General features: G+C 40.8%; 1 protein-coding gene across 2 annotated transcripts in view; it reads right to left on the bottom strand.

Annotated features, from left to right (window-relative positions):
* The window catches only part of abcc8 (ATP-binding cassette, sub-family C (CFTR/MRP), member 8), a 70,238-nt gene that overhangs the window by 4,818 nt on the left and 47,055 nt on the right, over positions 1-18,365 (bottom strand). For both annotated transcript variants that reach the window (XM_085411739.1, XM_085411741.1), the window contains 18 exons: positions 17,339-17,371; positions 16,120-16,158; positions 15,422-15,520; positions 12,685-12,769; positions 12,293-12,373; positions 11,259-11,396; positions 10,940-11,065; positions 10,656-10,752; positions 9,018-9,265; positions 6,314-6,480; positions 4,736-4,963; positions 4,443-4,535; positions 3,773-3,875; positions 3,241-3,354; positions 2,212-2,332; positions 1,625-1,755; positions 819-897; positions 455-563 (listed from right to left, as the gene is read on the bottom strand). In XM_085411739.1, the coding sequence (XP_085267865.1) occupies positions 455-563; positions 819-897; positions 1,625-1,755; positions 2,212-2,332; positions 3,241-3,354; positions 3,773-3,875; positions 4,443-4,535; positions 4,736-4,963; positions 6,314-6,480; positions 9,018-9,265; positions 10,656-10,752; positions 10,940-11,065; positions 11,259-11,396; positions 12,293-12,373; positions 12,685-12,769; positions 15,422-15,520; positions 16,120-16,158; positions 17,339-17,371 (2,091 nt within the window). The remainder of the gene's footprint in view (positions 1-454; positions 564-818; positions 898-1,624; positions 1,756-2,211; positions 2,333-3,240; positions 3,355-3,772; positions 3,876-4,442; positions 4,536-4,735; positions 4,964-6,313; positions 6,481-9,017; positions 9,266-10,655; positions 10,753-10,939; positions 11,066-11,258; positions 11,397-12,292; positions 12,374-12,684; positions 12,770-15,421; positions 15,521-16,119; positions 16,159-17,338; positions 17,372-18,365) is intronic.

Below are 18,365 nucleotides of genomic sequence, written 5' to 3'. Positions count from 1 at the left end.
CATTTAAGCTTTAATATAATCCTCACCTCCGAGCTGTCACTGGGGCCATTTTCATTATGATCTATGTGAAGCAGCGTCTCTGATGACTGTGTAATGAATATTCCAGTAAATGGACTAAAGCGTATGAGCTGGTCAACTCGAGCGACACACCCTTCTGTCGTCACTAAACTGAGTCCATACATGTAAAGGGACAAACACTGAAATATACTTTTACATCACTGGATAAAACTACAGTCTGAGACCATCGTGCAGCTTGTTTTTTCTCTGGGATGACATTGCTTTTACGGTCAGTGCTGCTGGAGTCTAAAAATAAACCTCTTCACTGCAGTTTTCAGAGGACACTGCTCTTATCCACAGCTCACCTCCTGTTTTGAAGACTCTCTACCCCCCCGTTTACTATAATGCAGAATCACTGATTCACTAGTCTTCTTTTTGACAGAGAAGTGTACTGTACCGGATGGTGCCACTGAACAGGATAGGGTCTTGGAGGATGATGGACAGCCGAGATCTGAGAGTCTGCAGAGGCAGCTTGGAGATGTCGATGTTATCAATCACAATCCTTCCTGTGTGACAGAAGTTTACAAAAACACCCCGATTTCACCAATTAAGACACTTTTCCTCTTTTTTTCTACTATTTCAATTATTATTTTATCCCCTGTGGAGACACGAATCCCATTTGGATTATGTCAGGAAGGGCATCTGGTGTAAAAATCAAACGTGCAGATCTACGTGTGAATAAGCAAACAGCCAAAAGTAGATGTATATTTTATCCTGTTAACTTTTTTTTGTGCTGGTGTGAAGCCGAAGTGATATTTTACCCTCAAACATGTCCACCATGCGGAAGAAGGCCAAGGAGAAAGAGGATTTACCGCTGCCGGTCCTGCCACAGATCCCCACCTGGGAAAAAAAGCAAAAACAGTCATCATAATTATCACCATTAATCTATCCATCCATTCTCTTAGCAGCTTACTGGTGTGGGAGGCATGTGGCTAGAGTCTATCTTAGCTGTTAAGGCAGGATAAAGCAAGAGCAGGCTACTCCCTGAACATGTCAAAGTCCATTAAAAGGCTCACCAGTGCTCAGTAAACTAAAATGTGTATTTTCTGTATTATCTCTTTTCACAAGTAGAAGACTTAAATTGGTAAAATAAAAATAAAAATCACAAAAAATAAAGTATTGAGTGAATACATTAATATTTCATTAAATGCATCCAAAGTGGCATTAAAAATAAATGCAGACATTATTTCATTTATATTTAAATGTGATTTATTTATTTGACCTTGTATCATTTCTCCTGTTAATTAGCTGTCCGGTTTATTTAAATCTTAGTATGTATTTCTGCTGTGAGTCTGACGCTGATCAAAAACAGTCCATAACACAGTTTGAATGACAGCTTCCTTATCTGACGGGGCACACGTGCAAACACCAACAGTAAAATAATAACATAAAAAACAGAAATACAAAAAGTTTGAGGGAAAATAACACCAGATTAAATGGAAATATGCAAAAATTGCGTCATTTAGCTGTTATGCAACTATATGACCTATATTTGTTTTTTCTCCAAATAGTTTTCATTTAATCTGTTATGCTCCTCCACATTCAAACACAGGTTTCTGTCCTGTACCTTCTGACCAGGGCTGATATGTGCGTTGACATTTTTGAGCACAGGCTTCAGCGTGGCGTCATAACGAACGCTCAGATTCTGTATCTTGATCTCTCCCTGTCGGGGCCAGCCGTCAGGAACCTGAGACACAGCTGAGACACACAAGAAAAACATCACGACTTTCAATTTGATCTTTTTTCCATCCGAGAAGCAAAAAACTTGAGTGAATCCACCTTACCAGCATATATTCTCCTTCAATTTGTGACCAAAATGTAAAACTTTCCCACATTTTATGGATAAGAAACAGACGCACTGCATACTGCACACGCACACACTTTTACATGGCGCATGCATGATCGATTATTAGGGGATATAAAACGACATTAGCAGAGTTTTCAAAAAGTGCGAGAGGGATAAAGATCCATTTCTCGTGAGCATTATGACAGCCTTCTTGAACTGACAGTGATGAACGTAGAGTTAATTTCAGGCTTCTTCACTCAAGAAGAAATCACAAACACTTTTCAGGTGGTAAGACGTTAGACATGATTTCTCTGAGCGCCTGCTGAATCAGTAAGAAAGTTTAATTTGAGGCGGCAGAGTGCACTCACTGAGCAGTCCCTCGTAATTCTCTGGTTCAGTTTTGAGCAGGCCGTTAATCCTCTTGACTGAGCCAAGCTGTACTTCCATGTCTGCCAAGTTACGCACCATCCAGTTCATGTAGTTGGACACCTGATACAAGAAGGGAGGAGGGAGGAGATGAGCTGAGTAAATGTCACCACACAGACACGCAGTCCTTTCGGTGTGGACATTGTTGTTGTTTTCACCCAGATACAACTCGAATATCCTCAGTGTGTCTCGGCTTTTCGTGACTGTCACGATGAATTTTCTAGACCGGCTTTTTCAGAAACACAGAAATAAAACACTTGAAATAAAAACATTTTGTTCCCAATTTATCTGAAATTGCTGCATTTTTACAGCAAAAATATACCAAAAAAAGAAACAAATTTACACAAAAATCAACCTTTTCTACCTTTTAGCATCCACAACCTTTATTGTGGCCAAGCTACAACAGAATGGCTGAAAAAGAAAATAATCAAGGTGTTGCAGTGACCCAGTCCAGTCCATGTGTCAGAGAGAAACTTAAGAGAGCCGTGCATAAACGGGGAACTGAAGCAACATTGTAAAGAAGAGTGAGCCATGCGAGAGACTGATGAAGTCATACAGAAAAGATTAACCATGATGATTAATTATTATGGTGCAGCATGTCATGTGTTTTTGTTCATCTCAGGTTGTATGTACTCAATTTAAAACCTGGTAAGGATCAGATTTCTTTTCACTGATGTGTACAAACTTGAGAAAGGACACATTTTCTTTTTACTGTGACTGTAAAAGTTATTTTTATCTGTCTGCACTAAAACATGTAAGAATCAGTAGAAACAGACGAAAGAAATTGTTACAAAAGACAATTTTCTCCATCCTTTTTTAAAATAAATTAACTACAAATGAAACACATTGGTCAAGTAATGAAAGTGTTCTTTATACTACTAGTGCTGCGGGAGGTTTTTGCAACATTGAGCTTAAACCTGTAAATACCTTAACAGCTAAACAGTTAAACACACACACACACACACTCTCACCATGAGTGCGTATGTCAGACCGAGCCCCACCAGCCCGGGGGACAGCTGGTTGTAGAGCGAATTGGTGATGGAAGCTACCGCCGCCACCAACACCACACAGGCTCCGATGTACTCCTGCAGAGACAGACGAAGTCAACATCGCAGCGAGAAGTTAACGCTTCACTTAATAACTGAAGAAGGTAAATAACGCTTAAAGAGATCCATTATTGTAGATTGGTTTATTGTTAGCAGACATGACAGTGGGGGCGGTGGGGGCGTGTTCTTGTTTGCATTCATCAACATTTCAAAGGTTTCTGCTGCTGTGAAACACAAGGAGTCGAATGAACTGTGAGCAGCACGGTCAATACATAAAACATGACATGTAGACAGCATTTCAAGCTAATACGAGAATGAAAAATTCAGTGTTTTATAGACCCCAACAGAGGGAGCAGTTACCCAGCAACATCGACATAAATGTGAAGCAGATATCTGACAAACAGTGAAGCAGAACTGATGGGAATTTTAAAGAAGGGCGCAGCAGACGGATCATTACCATGCGGACCTCCAGCCAACGGTTGGCTGCTGTGAGGAAGAGAGAGGCGATGTTGTTGGCATCGGTGAACTGTAGTAACCTCTGTCTGAACCTGGGCTCATACCTGCCAACAGAAGGGGTTTAATTCATTCATTTGTTATTTCACTGTATCACAGACTGCGTTACATCTACATCTAAGAAGAGCACCGTATGCTATTTCTCATTGCTCTTTATCTTTTAGGAATATAATGACATTTTAGTGACAGAAATAAAACTAATGGCTTTGGCTGTTTGGTATTTAAGGCTGAAATTTCTTTTGACATTTTCGGGTTCAGGAAAATGCCACATATGTAAGGATATTTCAATAAACGCTGCCTTTCCAAATGTGCAAAGATCTCGAGGATCTGAAAACAACTTCAAATGTTTGCACTTGTGGCTCCTTTGTCACTGAATGTTTGATTTTAGCCAAATACCTGAAATAAGCTTTTGGCATTTTCACTTCTACAGTACATAATTACCTAACCAACAGTCCACTCTAGTCCAGTCGTAAATGCTGAAGCTTTTGTGTGTCTCTGTTTGCACGCAAGTATCCTACAGCGTTCTGAAGTCTTTTGAAAAATATTGTATTTTTAACCTCGGCTATGGCTTTTTAAAAGTTCCCATTTTCACCAAGGATGTAAGCATGTGTTACCTGAGGGCTCGTATAGTGGTGAGACCTTCAACTGTCTCAGAGAAGTGGGAGAGTAAAGGGAGCTGTGTGCTGTCCTCCAACTGCTGCAGGTCCCTGACCAGAACATAGCAGAGACAGCAAACGGGGAAATATCAGCTGAACCACATTCAGATATTAGATTTTTGCATCCAAATCATAAATCTAATGAATTTCATTCTGAAAAGGAATATTTATTTTGTCCCACCAAAAAAAAAAAAATCTGGCTATATAGCAATGTGTCTGTGACTTCCCTCCAACTATCCCGTCAGACTCACCTGGAAGCCATCCGGAAGTATTTCTGAATAAAGTAGCAGGTGACAGCCAGCGGCAGAAGGGCAATGAGGAAAACGGGTGTGACGTAGGAGATGACACCCAAAGCAGACACGCATAGCAAGGTGGAGCGGGAGAGGCACTCGAGGGTGGTGGGAATGTGCTGATCGATCGTGTTGGTGTCAGTGGAAAATCTGTTTAGGATGCTGCCGAGAGGAGTGGTCTCAAAGAGCCTGAAGAGAAGAAAGAGAGTAAAATCCCCTGGACTTTATCATCAAAATGACCAGATTACTCTCTGAAATACTGCCGGCTTATCAAAAATGCTTCCGCTGGAGCTCTAACAAGGACTAGAAAGAGATTAGCTTTTCTTCATTGGCTCTCTGTTAAATCCATAATTGAATTTAAAATCCTTCTCACATACCTCACATACGAAGACCTGAGCTCCATCACATCTTAAAGACCTTAAAGTATCAAATTATCCCAAATAGAGCACTTGGCTCCCTTAGAGGTGTCTGTGCTTTTAATATTAGACTTAAAAGCTTTTCTTTTTGATAAAGCTTATAGGCAGGCCTGGATCAGGTGACTCTTAACCATTTGTTATGTTGTTATAGGCTCAGGCTGCTGGGGGACTTCCCATGATGCACTGAGCATTCTCCATTCGGCTCTTTTCCACTCTCCATGCAGTTCTGTGCTTCTACTGCATGTCATTAACTTTGTGTTTTCACCTGTGGGCTTTCTCCCACCTCTTTCCGCTCACCCCCAACCACCTGGGGTCTCTTCCTCTGATATGGGACCTTGCTCGCAGGGGATCCTTTCTATCATCTTGTTAAGACTGAACCTTACAACGTAAAGTGCCTTGACATGACTGATTTAATCTCATAAGGTTATTTTCAAAGATCAGAATTATACAATAAAATAAAATAAGATTCAATATTTAAAAACAGTGTGGATGCTTCTGCCACTGAAAAAAATGCATTTCCACTTTATAACTCAAACATTCATGTTATTTTCTCATATTTGAGTTGTTTTCAGAAGCTTGATTTAGTAAGTTAAAAATTTAACATGCCATTTTTTGAGCCAATAATCCGAAACGTTGACTTACAGATGGAAATAGATTTTTTCCAGAGTTGTCTGGCTCAGTTACTGCACATAATGTCCTCTTTGTATATATTTACTTACTGTATATAGTGTTTTCTCTCTCTTTTTGCACAGTCGAGGAGCGTATCAGGACACATTTCACTGCGTGTTGTACTTGTATAACTATGCACGTGGCAAATAAAAGATCTTGAATCTTGAGTTTACATTCATTCATGTGAATTCTGCACAGTATGTTAATGCAGCTTCTTTATGTGTATATACAGTGCTTTCCAATGTGTCTTGAGGCAGGTGATGTCTCCTGGGTTTTGCATGAGGAAAGCAGATGGTGCTCAGAGTAATGAGGCAAAAAACCTTTTAACTGTGTTTTCTCTTATATCATCAGCAAACACACATCTTTCTCTGTCTCTGCCCGTTTTCACACATCATAATGCACACACACACGCACGTGCACACAGACAAACACACAAACGCGCTGAGCGTCGCACCTCATGGGGGCCAGGATGATCTTGTTGAGCAGGTTGTGGTGGAGCTCTTTGGCCACTTTGTGACCGGTCCACTCCACAGCCACGGAGGTGGCGAGACAGAGGATGATGCCCAGGCAGCAGAGCACACTGAACACAGACAGATACCAGGAGTGGCTGAAGCCACAGTCCTATAACACACACATACAAATACAGAGGGGGTTATAAAAGGCATGAGCACAATGCTATGTGTTGTTTGAGAAAGAAGAGTCTGTCGTCCTACTTACTTTGTTGTAATTATAAACACAATTAAACATCGAGGCTGGTTAAAAAACCAGCTGTCTAGGACAAAAGCCAGTGAGAGTTTCCAAGCTAAGCTGGTAATATTTGAACAGAAAAAGAGAAATAAAGAGGGCTGGGGAACTATTTTCTTCTTCCTTTTTCTTCCAATCTAATTATTCTCTTCACCCTGGATCCAAATTTTCTATCCTCTTTTATTTTATGTGATAACTTTTGATCATAATACTAAGAAATGTTTATCTTCATTTTCATTCTCACATATCACTAATTCAAATTTCTTCAATTTCACACAGTTCGCTAAAGAAATAGCTACATTTATTTTATAAAAATAGACCTAATATCAAGATCCTAACCATTTACTAATGACAGAGTTAAGGGACAGCACTCCATCCTCTGAAGGAGCAGTGGCCAAGAAATAACAGCTCTAGCACCAAACATTAAAATGTAAGTGACAGCAAACATATAAAGACAAGCTTCAGGGCGTAATCGTGAGGATTTTATGGTTGTAATGGTTTCCACGCAGTCCTGATTGATTAGATCTCGTAAGTCACAAAGCAAACTGAACTGATGATTATGCTGCATGAGTGAAACAGTTGCAGCACGGCATGCTTCACTTGGCTAAAACCTGTGATTTGTACATAACCTGCTCTCCCCGCTGAGTCACACTGATCTAAATTTAAACAAAAGCCAGGAAGCATAATCCAAAAGCAGGTCTGGCACCTCAAACTGATAGATAATTCCAAAAAAGCTGGGAAGGTGTGCAAAGTGTAATTAAAAACAGAATTCAGTGAAATGCAAATATCACAAAGCCACATTTATTCACATTAGAACATAGAAATGATATAAAATGATAAGATTTACTATTTGAAGGAGAAAAAAAGGTCATTTTTAAAATTTGATGTCATCAGCACCTCTCAGAATATATATTTGGGAGTTTAGATGAACTCATTACCGTCTCAGCTATTAATGTTAGCTGATGCTTATTTTTATATACAGTGAAAAAGTTGCAGGTAGGACCTATAAAAGAAGAGCAAAATATATCAGAGATATCACTGGAAAAAAAGACCCTTTAGCTGCTCATCACTCAGCCCAGTTGCCACTTGTGACATGAAGCATTTCCACTATCTAATCCTCTCACTGCTCAATTATTTCCTCTCTCTAGAAGGAGAGAAGCAGTGTGGCATTTATGTGAAGTGGCCGAGTGTGCGTTTGTCAGAACAGGACTTCTGAGAGTCTCCTCGTGGATTAGTCTGTAGCACAGCGCAGATTAGATAAAGCTGGCAACGACGCACTGAAGTTCAGCCAGACAAGTTGTGATCACCATTCAAGTGACAATTTATTATCAACGCTTAGCTGGACATGCAGTGGATGTTTGTGGGTGAGAGAAAGAGACAGACGGCTGCTGCTTATATTCAGCAGGACACGGTGCCTTTTATGCAGTCTGTCGACGGCCTTCACGTGACCTGGCATTTCACACATGCACACATAACACAGACACGCATGCACACAAATATATATATACAGCAACTACTGATGACAGTGTTGTTTTACTGGTCCTGAAACACAATCCTTTGTTAACAGCCCGTGCGACTTCTTGAATGTGGATGACGTAGGTTAACTCTTCCTCTGCTTACTCAGAGTGTTTTTTTATGTTAGTGTGTGAAGGCTACTGACCATTTTGGTTAAGCGGTAACTAAAACAGTCAAGTAGTAAGTAGAAAAAGGGTGTAGGAAATGCTTTATAGGTGCTAAATCATTCTACAGTCACCTGGTGTGGACAGGAGTGCAGCTTTTACCCACTCAGATTTATGACTCAGTTACTGAGAGTTTAAACTTCTTCATAAATTACAGCACTGCAGCTGGCATTCACATCAGACCTCACACGTGCTTTAACCCGAACATTTTCCATTTGGAAACTGACTTCTATAAATATGTTAGTTCAGCTTTAATATTCAGATGAGGCCGAGCTGCAGTCTCTTCAGGGTGTGTTGGTGTTGGTCTGGATCTGCGTGTGTTTGTGTTGTAGGTCAGCTCTGCTTAACTGAGAATTAGTGAGAATATTATGTAATTCACGCTGGCCTACAATCAGATAAACTATTTGCATCTAATGCAGTCTGTCTTTTTTGAAGCTTATCAATTATTCCTTTAACGTTAGCTAATATTTACCTCTTACAGAAAAGCATGTTTGGATTATAAGTCAAATGATGCCAAACATTTTATACAATAATTTAAATTGGTGTTGTTTGTTTTCATCCCACTAGATGGATCTTTTAAAAAAATGACCGACTGATTGTATTAATGGTCAAATAATTTTTAAAAAGGCAGTGTGAACGAAGCAGAAAATACTTTATGGCTCTAAAATATCTCAAGAGAAGCAGAAACAAAGAGCTAAGTGTCTAAATCAAAAGCTGAGCGGTGCATCCTCTCACCTGTACGATGGTACAGTTGTGAGCTGAGGCGTCTTTCTTGGCTGCGATGACATGTGACGTCCAGTGGGCCAGCCAGTAGTCAATGGCCACCATGAGGGAGTGTTTGAGGAGCTGCGACAGGAGGAGCAGGCTGAGCAGGAGGAGCCCTGCAGAGGACAGGTAGGTGCCGCAGGAGCGCCAGGGGATGGTAGCTCTCTGGCGCATTACCTGTGACAGGTTGTCATCATCTTCACTCTCCACAGATTCCTCTGGGGTTGAAACAGAGATGAAGTGCAGTGTTAAAGGTTTTGTTTTTGGCCAATTGTGAGATGTAATTAGGCCGAGTTATCTATTTTGCAAGGACTGCTTCCATTGTCACATTTTTTTTAATCTTACTGTATGTAAATTTGCTTATTTCTGTCTAAAAACGCCCTGCTCTGCTACAACTCACAGCTCAGACGCTCATTACATTTCTTTCTCTCCTTCTACCCTTCTTCTCAAATATTTCATTCCTTCACTTTTTCCTCTTTCTTTTTCTGACATATTGCTCAACATTTCTCCTCCTGCGCCAGTCTGACAATCCATGACTAGCACAGGAAAGGAGAGAAGTGAAGAAATAATAGACAGAGGTCCAAATGAGAGGAGAAGGTGTGCTAGAGGCTACAGAAGCTACACTCCACAAAGACAAGCAGTCGCTCATTCCCATGAAAGGCATGTTTTTCAGGAGCACCAGGGTGACCACCGCACACTGACTCGGGGGTGAAGAGATAATGTAACGACCTCCAACCTTTTTCCCACTTCGGATTTAAATGTATCACATTACATCAAGCAGCAAGCTTTGGAGCATGAGGCTGCATGTGGGTGTCTGAGAGGCTCAGACAAGATGGGGAAATAATGAGTGGCAGGCCTAAAGAAACAACTACTCTCAACTACAGTCATGCTCACACTAAGTAAGCCTTCAAGAGCAAGAGAGACAAATGTTTGGGAGGGGGAAAGAGCAGGAAAATGGATGATGAGATTCTAAAACAGAGAAGCAAACACATGTGCCGTTAGCTAGCAGCGCTACAATGCCACAAATGTCTTTTTCTGTTTCAACTTTTTTTTTCAAACCATGCTTTCTGGCCACACCTGCTCGATCGAACATGAGGGTAGCTGGAGCCATCGCACAAGTCCACCCCGGGGTGCCACCAGCACACGGGAGACAACACAGAACAAAGATAAAGTGTACAGCCAGCGCACCTTAGCGTTTTTCAACTGCAGGTGTTCGTTCAACAGCAAACACACACACACACACACAGAGAAAGGATCAGATTCAATGGTTAATCACAGCAGGAGGCGGTGGGAAATAACATGGCGACGTATCCAGTTGCTGAAAAGGTCAAAAGAGGAACGAAAAGACAAAAAGACCAAACCAAGATAAGAGACAGGAAGGAATCAAATACAGGGAACTATGAGTCATTCAAATAACTGCAGACATTACAAAAGATGTTAAGATTAAAATAAGCTGAATAAGCTTAAGCTCTCAGCAGGAGAAGGGGAATTGTCATCCTGCATCTATCATTAAGGGAAACATAAGCATTAAATCAGGCTGAGAAGCACCCACACCAGTCATGCACATTCCAGCTGCTGTCATCGTGACTCTTTCCTGTGTCCTCTCACCTTCCTCATCCTCTTCAGTCCTGGCTGCCTCTCTTGAATACATGGCCCTCCGCAGGTTTTTTCTCTCTAGGTCTGTCATACTCTCTGCCACAGTTTCCTGAAGGAGAGATCAACAGTGAATTTATTTCAGCATAAAAACACCCAGGTAATCTAACTTTCATTCCAGACAGAGACGGCGTGTCTGTCTCACCTGGATCTACAAAAGAAAGTGTTCAAATTACACAAATTAAAGATTCTTGGCGCTGATTAAAAGATAACATTTTGCTTTTGCAGTCATTAATCACCTTCTCAAACTCCTGATCCTGTCTGTTCATGAGGGTTTTCCACTGCTCAAAGAGTTCAGGTTCAGAGTTTTGGACGTCCTTCAGAGTCCCCTCAGTCTGGATGGTGCCATCTTTCATGGCAATAATCTAATAATAGCCACACACACAAAAGAAGATAGAAAAAATATGATCTGTATTTAGCTGAGACTCAATCTCTATTTGCTTTGGGATCTTTGAGAGATAAAGTGCGTCATAAATGAGACAATAAGATGTCTTTATCGTCCATTATATACCAGCCATCCCAGACGGACAGTCTTATTAACTATTAAGCAGTTCTTACCCAATCTGCATGTGGTAAATATTGCAGTTTGTGTGTGACCAGCACCACGGTCCTCTTCTCTTCTCTCAGGAGCTTCAGGATGCCATCCTGCATCAGATGGTCACTCAGGTGGATGTCCAAAGCAGAAAATGGGTCATCCTACATATGTAGAGAAGTTCAGAGGAAAACAAACCAATACATCTCCTGAAAACATGATTCAGATGGTGAATATACATACATATATGCCCACTGTTAAGTTGTTGCTAGGCCAACATCATAGTTATATTATATATAATTACGTTTTTGAGTAAACGTGAGAAGTTATTATGTAATGAAATGAAAATGACAGAATGCTTTCATAAGGTGTTGTAGGCAGATAAAGACAAAAACAAAACAGACATCAGCTTATTTTAGGCTGTTGTTAGCTGGTTGCCAGGTAACCTGATGGCATCATCATATAACATGCGAAACAGAAGTTTTGTGAATATAAATTAGATGTTACTGTAAGGATGTGATCACAAGGTGTTATAGATGTATACATACTATAAATGGGGATGTGTTAGGATGTGTTACACTACAATATTTAATATTAATTTAAATATTAATTCAAAAATGCTGGGCAGGGTGGCTGTGGCTCAGGGTATCGGGTAAGTTATCCACAAGCTAAAAGGTCAAAGTGTCATTGAACAAGATACTGAACACTACATTCCCCCCAGTCATGAGTCGTGAGCACACAGAAAGTCATTGTGGTGTTTCTCCTGTTTCTTCAACTTCTATTTTTTTAATATTTGAAGGATTAATAGAGGAAATTTTGAGATCGATGTCATATAAAGTTATTTCTATTTAATGGCAGGGAATGTTTTTTAAACCTTCTGCTCTGGGCTTCTTAGAGTGTGTAGCTATTTATGTCACACAGGGAGGCATCAGAAAGAGAATCACAAGCACCGTCAGGTAGTGCTACAGAAACAGTTTCTCAATGAATACTGATAAATCACAGGTGCAGCCTGAGAAGCCATCCGTTTAAACTGTTCAGTTATTTCTGTGTGTAGTCTCACCAGAAACACAACGTTGGTCTGCTGGTACATGGCTCTGGCCACGCTGATTCGCTGTTTCTGTCCACCTGATAGGATGATGCCCTGCATCGGAGGACAGCAAAATGTTATCTCATAGGGGCTGCAACACAAAGATGAATTAACAATATCCAGAAATATGTGCGGCTCTTTTCCTTAGAGGAGCAAAGGAGACTAGGGTTTATTTCCTGCATTACTGGTGCATGAAGAAATCCAACATGACAGCGCTCTAAATGAACAGGGTCAGTCTAGTTTCCTGATACGCAAACATCAAAATCTTGCTACACAGTAACGACGACAAATGATTCTGCAATAAAACGAGCCACAGTGGGAGCTACAGCCAGACAGAAACTCATAAATGTTACTGTGATACTGACCCGTTCCCCGATCTCTGTCTGGTCTCCCTGTGGAAGAATGTCAATGTCAGGCTGAAGCGAGCAGGCCTCAATGACAGCTTTGTATCTGCCGGGCAGAAACAGAGACAGAATACAGATGAGGGCAGAGAGCAGCTGCTAATACCAAGCAGAGGGAAACTACAGCCCTGCTCATTATTATCTCTTGGGCCATTGATTCACATTCACATAAATGTAACTCATGGGACTGCGTTATGTATGCATAACACAGTCCATGAAAGAGAGTGGAGGAAACTGAAAATAGCAGCTTCTCTGGTTCATCTTAAAAGGTTTTACCCTAAAGGGTTCAACGCCACAAAGACAAAGACTAAAGAGGCGATACAAGAATTTCTTTACTCTCTATTTAAGATAACCCACACAGTGTAAAACGTAAGCCACACATAGTTTGACATGACAGTTTGTCAGTCACTCAATTACTGAAGTAACAAGAAGGTTATGACCTAAAAATATTGTCGTTGTCCAGAAAATACCAAAAAACTCTCCTCTAATATCTCTGGGAAGTTTAGATAATGCACAGACTTCTTCTATAGTCTTTTTAAGGTGATATTATTAAATAAGATGCTTAGATGTCTGCTTTTTAAATTAAAAACAAAACAGATTAGCTCATGGTTTATATTTGTGGATACACAGGGACAAATTGTGGGCTTTTTCCAAATGCAGGAATTCAACTGTTTTGCAGCACAATGTTGAATCAAAGACTGAGTTTAGTGTTTGGGGTCTATGTCAGGGTGGAGAAATACATGCTCTCTGCTTAGTGAATATCCAAACTTACATATTAGCTAGGTAGGTGATAAAGTGTTCTGTTTATGTTTCTTTGGCATTTCCTAATAGCCATAGAATTGGAGCAGAGCTTTGGAGGAACTGTATCACTTGAACCAACTGTTTCACAAGCATAAGAAAATGTGATACAATAACGGACACAGCAGGTTACAACAGCCTTGATTAAACAGCTTGGAAGTTCATGGACCTGCTGCAGCCCGGTGGTAATCCAGATTTTGCTGGATAAAACAGACAGCGCAGTAGGACAGCAGCGATAGAGCGAGACTGGAGACTGTTTTATTGAACATCTCCACAGCAACAAAGCACAGTAGTCCATTAAACCTGTTTTATCAAAAACAGTCCATTAGAGCCACAGAGACCCAAGACGATGCCATAAATGCATTCGACCTTTGAGAAATACCATTTGTTGTGTGGATGAAAGCGGCATGTGTGTATCTAGAGTGTCCCTCCACAGGCGTTTTCAACAGCGAGCAAAACTGGAGACACGCTGCATCACAACACAAGAGGCACAAAGAACCACACACCTTCAGCAACAAAACACCCTGGCTTGAGGTGTTTCAGTGTCAAGGCTGCTTATGTGAAGAGTTCATAACAGAACTATTGACTATTCACATCCAATTTACTACAGTTGCTGGAGGGAGCAGAAGTGCTGTTGGCTCTAATTTGGCTAAACTGCTCGACTTGACTGAGAGTAGATCCCCTTGTTATAATGAACAACTCTGGATGTCATTTTTAACATTGTTGTGATTGCACGTGTCACAACAGCACAGTGACAACAATTTGAATTTCAGTAGAGCTCATACACTGGTTACTTATGGTATGACATGTTCTGCACATCCACAGACACACAAAAAGGAAAACAAAGACAAAAATCATCTAAACAAGAGTGTGAAAACCACAAAGCTGCAAAAGTGCAAAAAGTCTGTGCAGCCCCTCATTTCTTTGCAGGTGCCAGACTTCATGATAGTTCTTTAAAGTCTTTAAATGTCTTTAAAGGTTATTCAAAGTTTATCTATGGGCATTCAACCACTTAATAATGACCTACGAATTATTCAAGCAAAAAAAGGCACCTAACTCCAGGCAGGCAGTAGTGTTAATAAGTAGTGTTGTGTCTATACGTAACAGAAAACTGTTCATGGTCCTGGTTTTTGTTTTGGACTCGTGTTCTTGTTCTAAATTATTTAGTCTCGAGTATAGTTCTTGCTAGTACGCCTGTTTCTAGTGTTTTGACTGACTGTATTAGTTCCCCTCCTTGTCCAGTCTGTCCTAGTCTCTTCTCTGTGTTTCATACCTCCTGTACGAAGTCATTGTCTGACTGTCTTCTGTCTCGGTGGTTGTCTGGCGTCCCTGTCTTGTCAAGTTATAAGTTATAGTCCTGGGCTCTGTGTTAGTTGCCTTCTGTTTTATTTTGACAGTCCTTGTCTTCTTGTTTTCTGTGCATCAGGTTCAGTTTTGCTTCTTCTGTCTGTCTTAGATTCTGTTTAGCTGTGCTCCCATGTTTGTCCACTCTGCCCTAATCTCCTCCCGTGTATATGTTGTCCGTGTCTCCCTTTGTTCTTTGTCGGGTCCTCCCTCGTGCTGCGTGAGCCTCCATCCTTCAGTTCCTACCCTGCTCTGTTACCTTGTTTGCTTTTGTTTTCTTCACCTTATTGCCAGCAAAATAAAAGCTGAGATTTCGAGTTTAATTCCGTTTGAGTCTAGCATTCTGGGTCCATTGCCTGCTTGCCACACTCCCTATCCTGTGACAAAAACTGGGTATAAAAAATGCTGGTGTGAACGATCCAGTTATACCAAACATACATATGCCAGCAGCGTGCGGCACCCCAACCAACAGCGGCATCCACTGAAAAGCGTGAGTGAACAAATATACTCATTATACCTTTGTTTTTTTAAACAGTGCAATAAAAGTATGAGGTCTTACCTTGATTTTATCATGGGCATCTCAAAAGTGATGTTCTCCACCACTGTGGCGTTCAGCAGCCAGGCCTTCTGGGAAGCGTAGGCCACAGGGCCTCTCTTCCTACCAGAGATTTACGACACAAGCAGGCTTAAAGCAGGGTCAAACAAACACAATAATATCTCTATGTTTACATTTTACCTCTTAATGAGTGTATAGTTTCACACATGGGTGAAGGTTAAAAATCTATTTAACCTCTGGGATCATTAACGACCTTCCGTATTTGTGGAGTCAATATGTAACCGAGGGTCTGGGGCAAGTATATAAGCAGTGGGAATAGCTAGTTCTTGAGGGTGATCAATAAAGACAGAAAACAGAACGTAGCAGAATAAAGTTACATTGAAACCAAGCACACCATTGTTTTTCTTGTGACATTACCAATAAGTTTGATGTGTCACATGGCCCTCTTCCTATTGAAAAAACAAAAGTTGTATCCAAGATGGCCGACTTCTAAATGGCCACCATGGCCACCACCCATCTTGAGGAGTTTGCCCCCTCACATATACTAATGTGCCACAAACAGGACTTTAATATCACCAACCATTCCCATGTTATTACGGTGTATCCATATAAATGGCCCACACTGTAGATAACCACCCACAGATACATCTCTAATGGCTCTGCTGTTATTGGTGATGCATCTCCATGGAGACTGCGCTCACCTGATGTCTCCTTCACCTGCTGCGTCTTTGTCTGTCGGACTGTGGAGAAAATACCAAACACACGGCACTCATTAGAGACACGCCCAAATAATTAAACAGGCATTGTTCCCCCTGAAATAAACAGTCTGTTGACTCCACCAAATTCCTGTAATGATTAACAAAAACCAAACACACTCACTAACCCGCGTACTCTTCCCTCACTATGGCAATCATGTCACTGCCACCCCAACACAAACAGGCCAACCACTGCCCTACATGAGCAAGTCTATCATTAGCGGTGATCTGATGCTTCCTAAAATAACGCCCACGCCCTCTTCATTTTTCTTCCTGTAATTTGCTGAACTGGAAATCAGCATCACCCCGTTTGGATTGTGGTGCCTGCAGTTCTCTGAGAATCTGATTCCTCCGCCTGAGATTAGTACGTCAGCACTAAGTCTGCAGCTGGTGTATGGATGTGTGTGGCCATTCACTGGTACCTTATTCATTTTGTTTCTCACTGTTAGATGCTGCTAACAATAAAAAAGTGAGGTAAACTGAGTGAAGAAAAAAAAACAAGGCCAGTGTGTACCTGTGAACTCAGGTCTGAGCCAGGAATCAAACTACCAACCTTCTGATTGGTAAGCTTTAAAATACTTTTAAATTGCCTTAATAACTTCACTGGGCAGTAATCTATTATTTAACGCAACTGAATCTGTTTCCAGTCACTGGGGCAATCTAGCTAAACTAGATTATTCCTATTTAAACAAAGATGAGATGTGTGTTGCCTCAGGTCTTTGCTTCTTGCCCTCCTACCCATAAAACATCATGCTACCATTAGACACACACATAGCAAAGAGTTACGTGTTCAGTCAGCAGAAACAGAGGCATCAGTTAATGACGAAACAACAGCTTTCAAAAGTAAACACAACACAAATACTTGAAATATGGAAGCTTCATTGTGTGTACATGTAGGTCCAGAGTGAGAAAGCAGTGAAAGGAAAGCTGAGTCACAAATAGAAACAATCAGCCACAGTGTGCTATGATAAGGCTTCCATGTGTGTTAGCTAAAGCAGTGACAACTCTGAACTGTCAACCGAGCTCTATTTATAATCCTGATTTATACTGCACACTATTGTTGCTGTGAAAATAGTTCACACAGTAACCAGCACAGTCTGTCCGAGCACTTTAAGGCCTTACTAAAAATACACGATGATTTTAGCTTTCTGCTTGCAACACTTACCTCTCATCCCCTTCAGACTCCAGGTTTGGCAGACTGTAAATAATAGAAAATATATATATATATGTTACTAGTTCGTAATTGTAAAACTGCTTTTATTAAAGACCAAGGGAAAGTTGGTAATTATGGCTCTTTATTATTACATTTATTGTCATTTGAAACTCTTTCTCGTGTAACAAAATGCACAGACATTCACAGCCCTAACCCTAACATTTATTAGGATGTGATTGGCTGTTTTTGGCTTTGCACATGCTCAGTTGATGCTGCGGTGTATTTTTAGGTTTGACAAGTTGACACCTCAAACACTTGTCCTGAGAAGGTGACTCCGATCCCATCTGAGGACAACCGGAGAGATTTACTCAAAGTTTACTGCAGCAGCATTACGTCAGCCAGAGGGCACAGCTGTTAGGAAGGCTGACTGATATTTAAAGGCTCACACATGGTGCACACTCACACGCAAGCACGGCTGTGTAAAAGCAGCTAGAAGCAAACAGGGGGAACAAATTTATGTGGCAAGTCAAAATGCAAATTTAGTTTACTTGGTAAATATCAAAACATGTTTTTTTCCTCCTAAAAGCAAACATATTTATTTTTGAGCAAGTTCATTACTCCTTTAGTTTCTTTAATATAAAAATGGTGGCCAAAAAGCCAATAATTTAGAGTGGAACAACTAACATGAAGTGATTTGTACACTTGGACAAGGTGCGGACACTGTGCATCTAGACAATACAAGGTTGCTATGGTTACTATACTGCAAAAACAAATGGAAGATGATGTTCTCATTAAAAGCTTCCTTCATTATGAGACCTAAACTGAGAAGTTTGAAAAACACAGAATGTATTAAAAAAAAAAAGCTAACAATGGGCATGACAACCCACGTCATCCCGAGCTTACTGTCAAACAAGCAATCAGCCATGATCATGCACTTCCACCACTGTTCTCATCTTTGTGGAGGAGTAACCTAATCACACCAAATCATCTGATGACACTTAACAAAGACGGAAGCTTGAGGGTGTTGTTTTTCCTGCAG

Source organism: Rhamphochromis longiceps, linkage group LG7 (genome assembly GCF_057381845.1).
Source record: "Rhamphochromis longiceps isolate RC_006_pf linkage group LG7, R_longiceps_female_GT1.1, whole genome shotgun sequence".
NCBI lineage: Eukaryota > Metazoa > Chordata > Actinopteri > Cichliformes > Cichlidae > Rhamphochromis > Rhamphochromis longiceps.
Note: the sequence above shows the minus strand (reverse complement) of the source record. Positions and strands in the feature narration are given on the sequence as shown.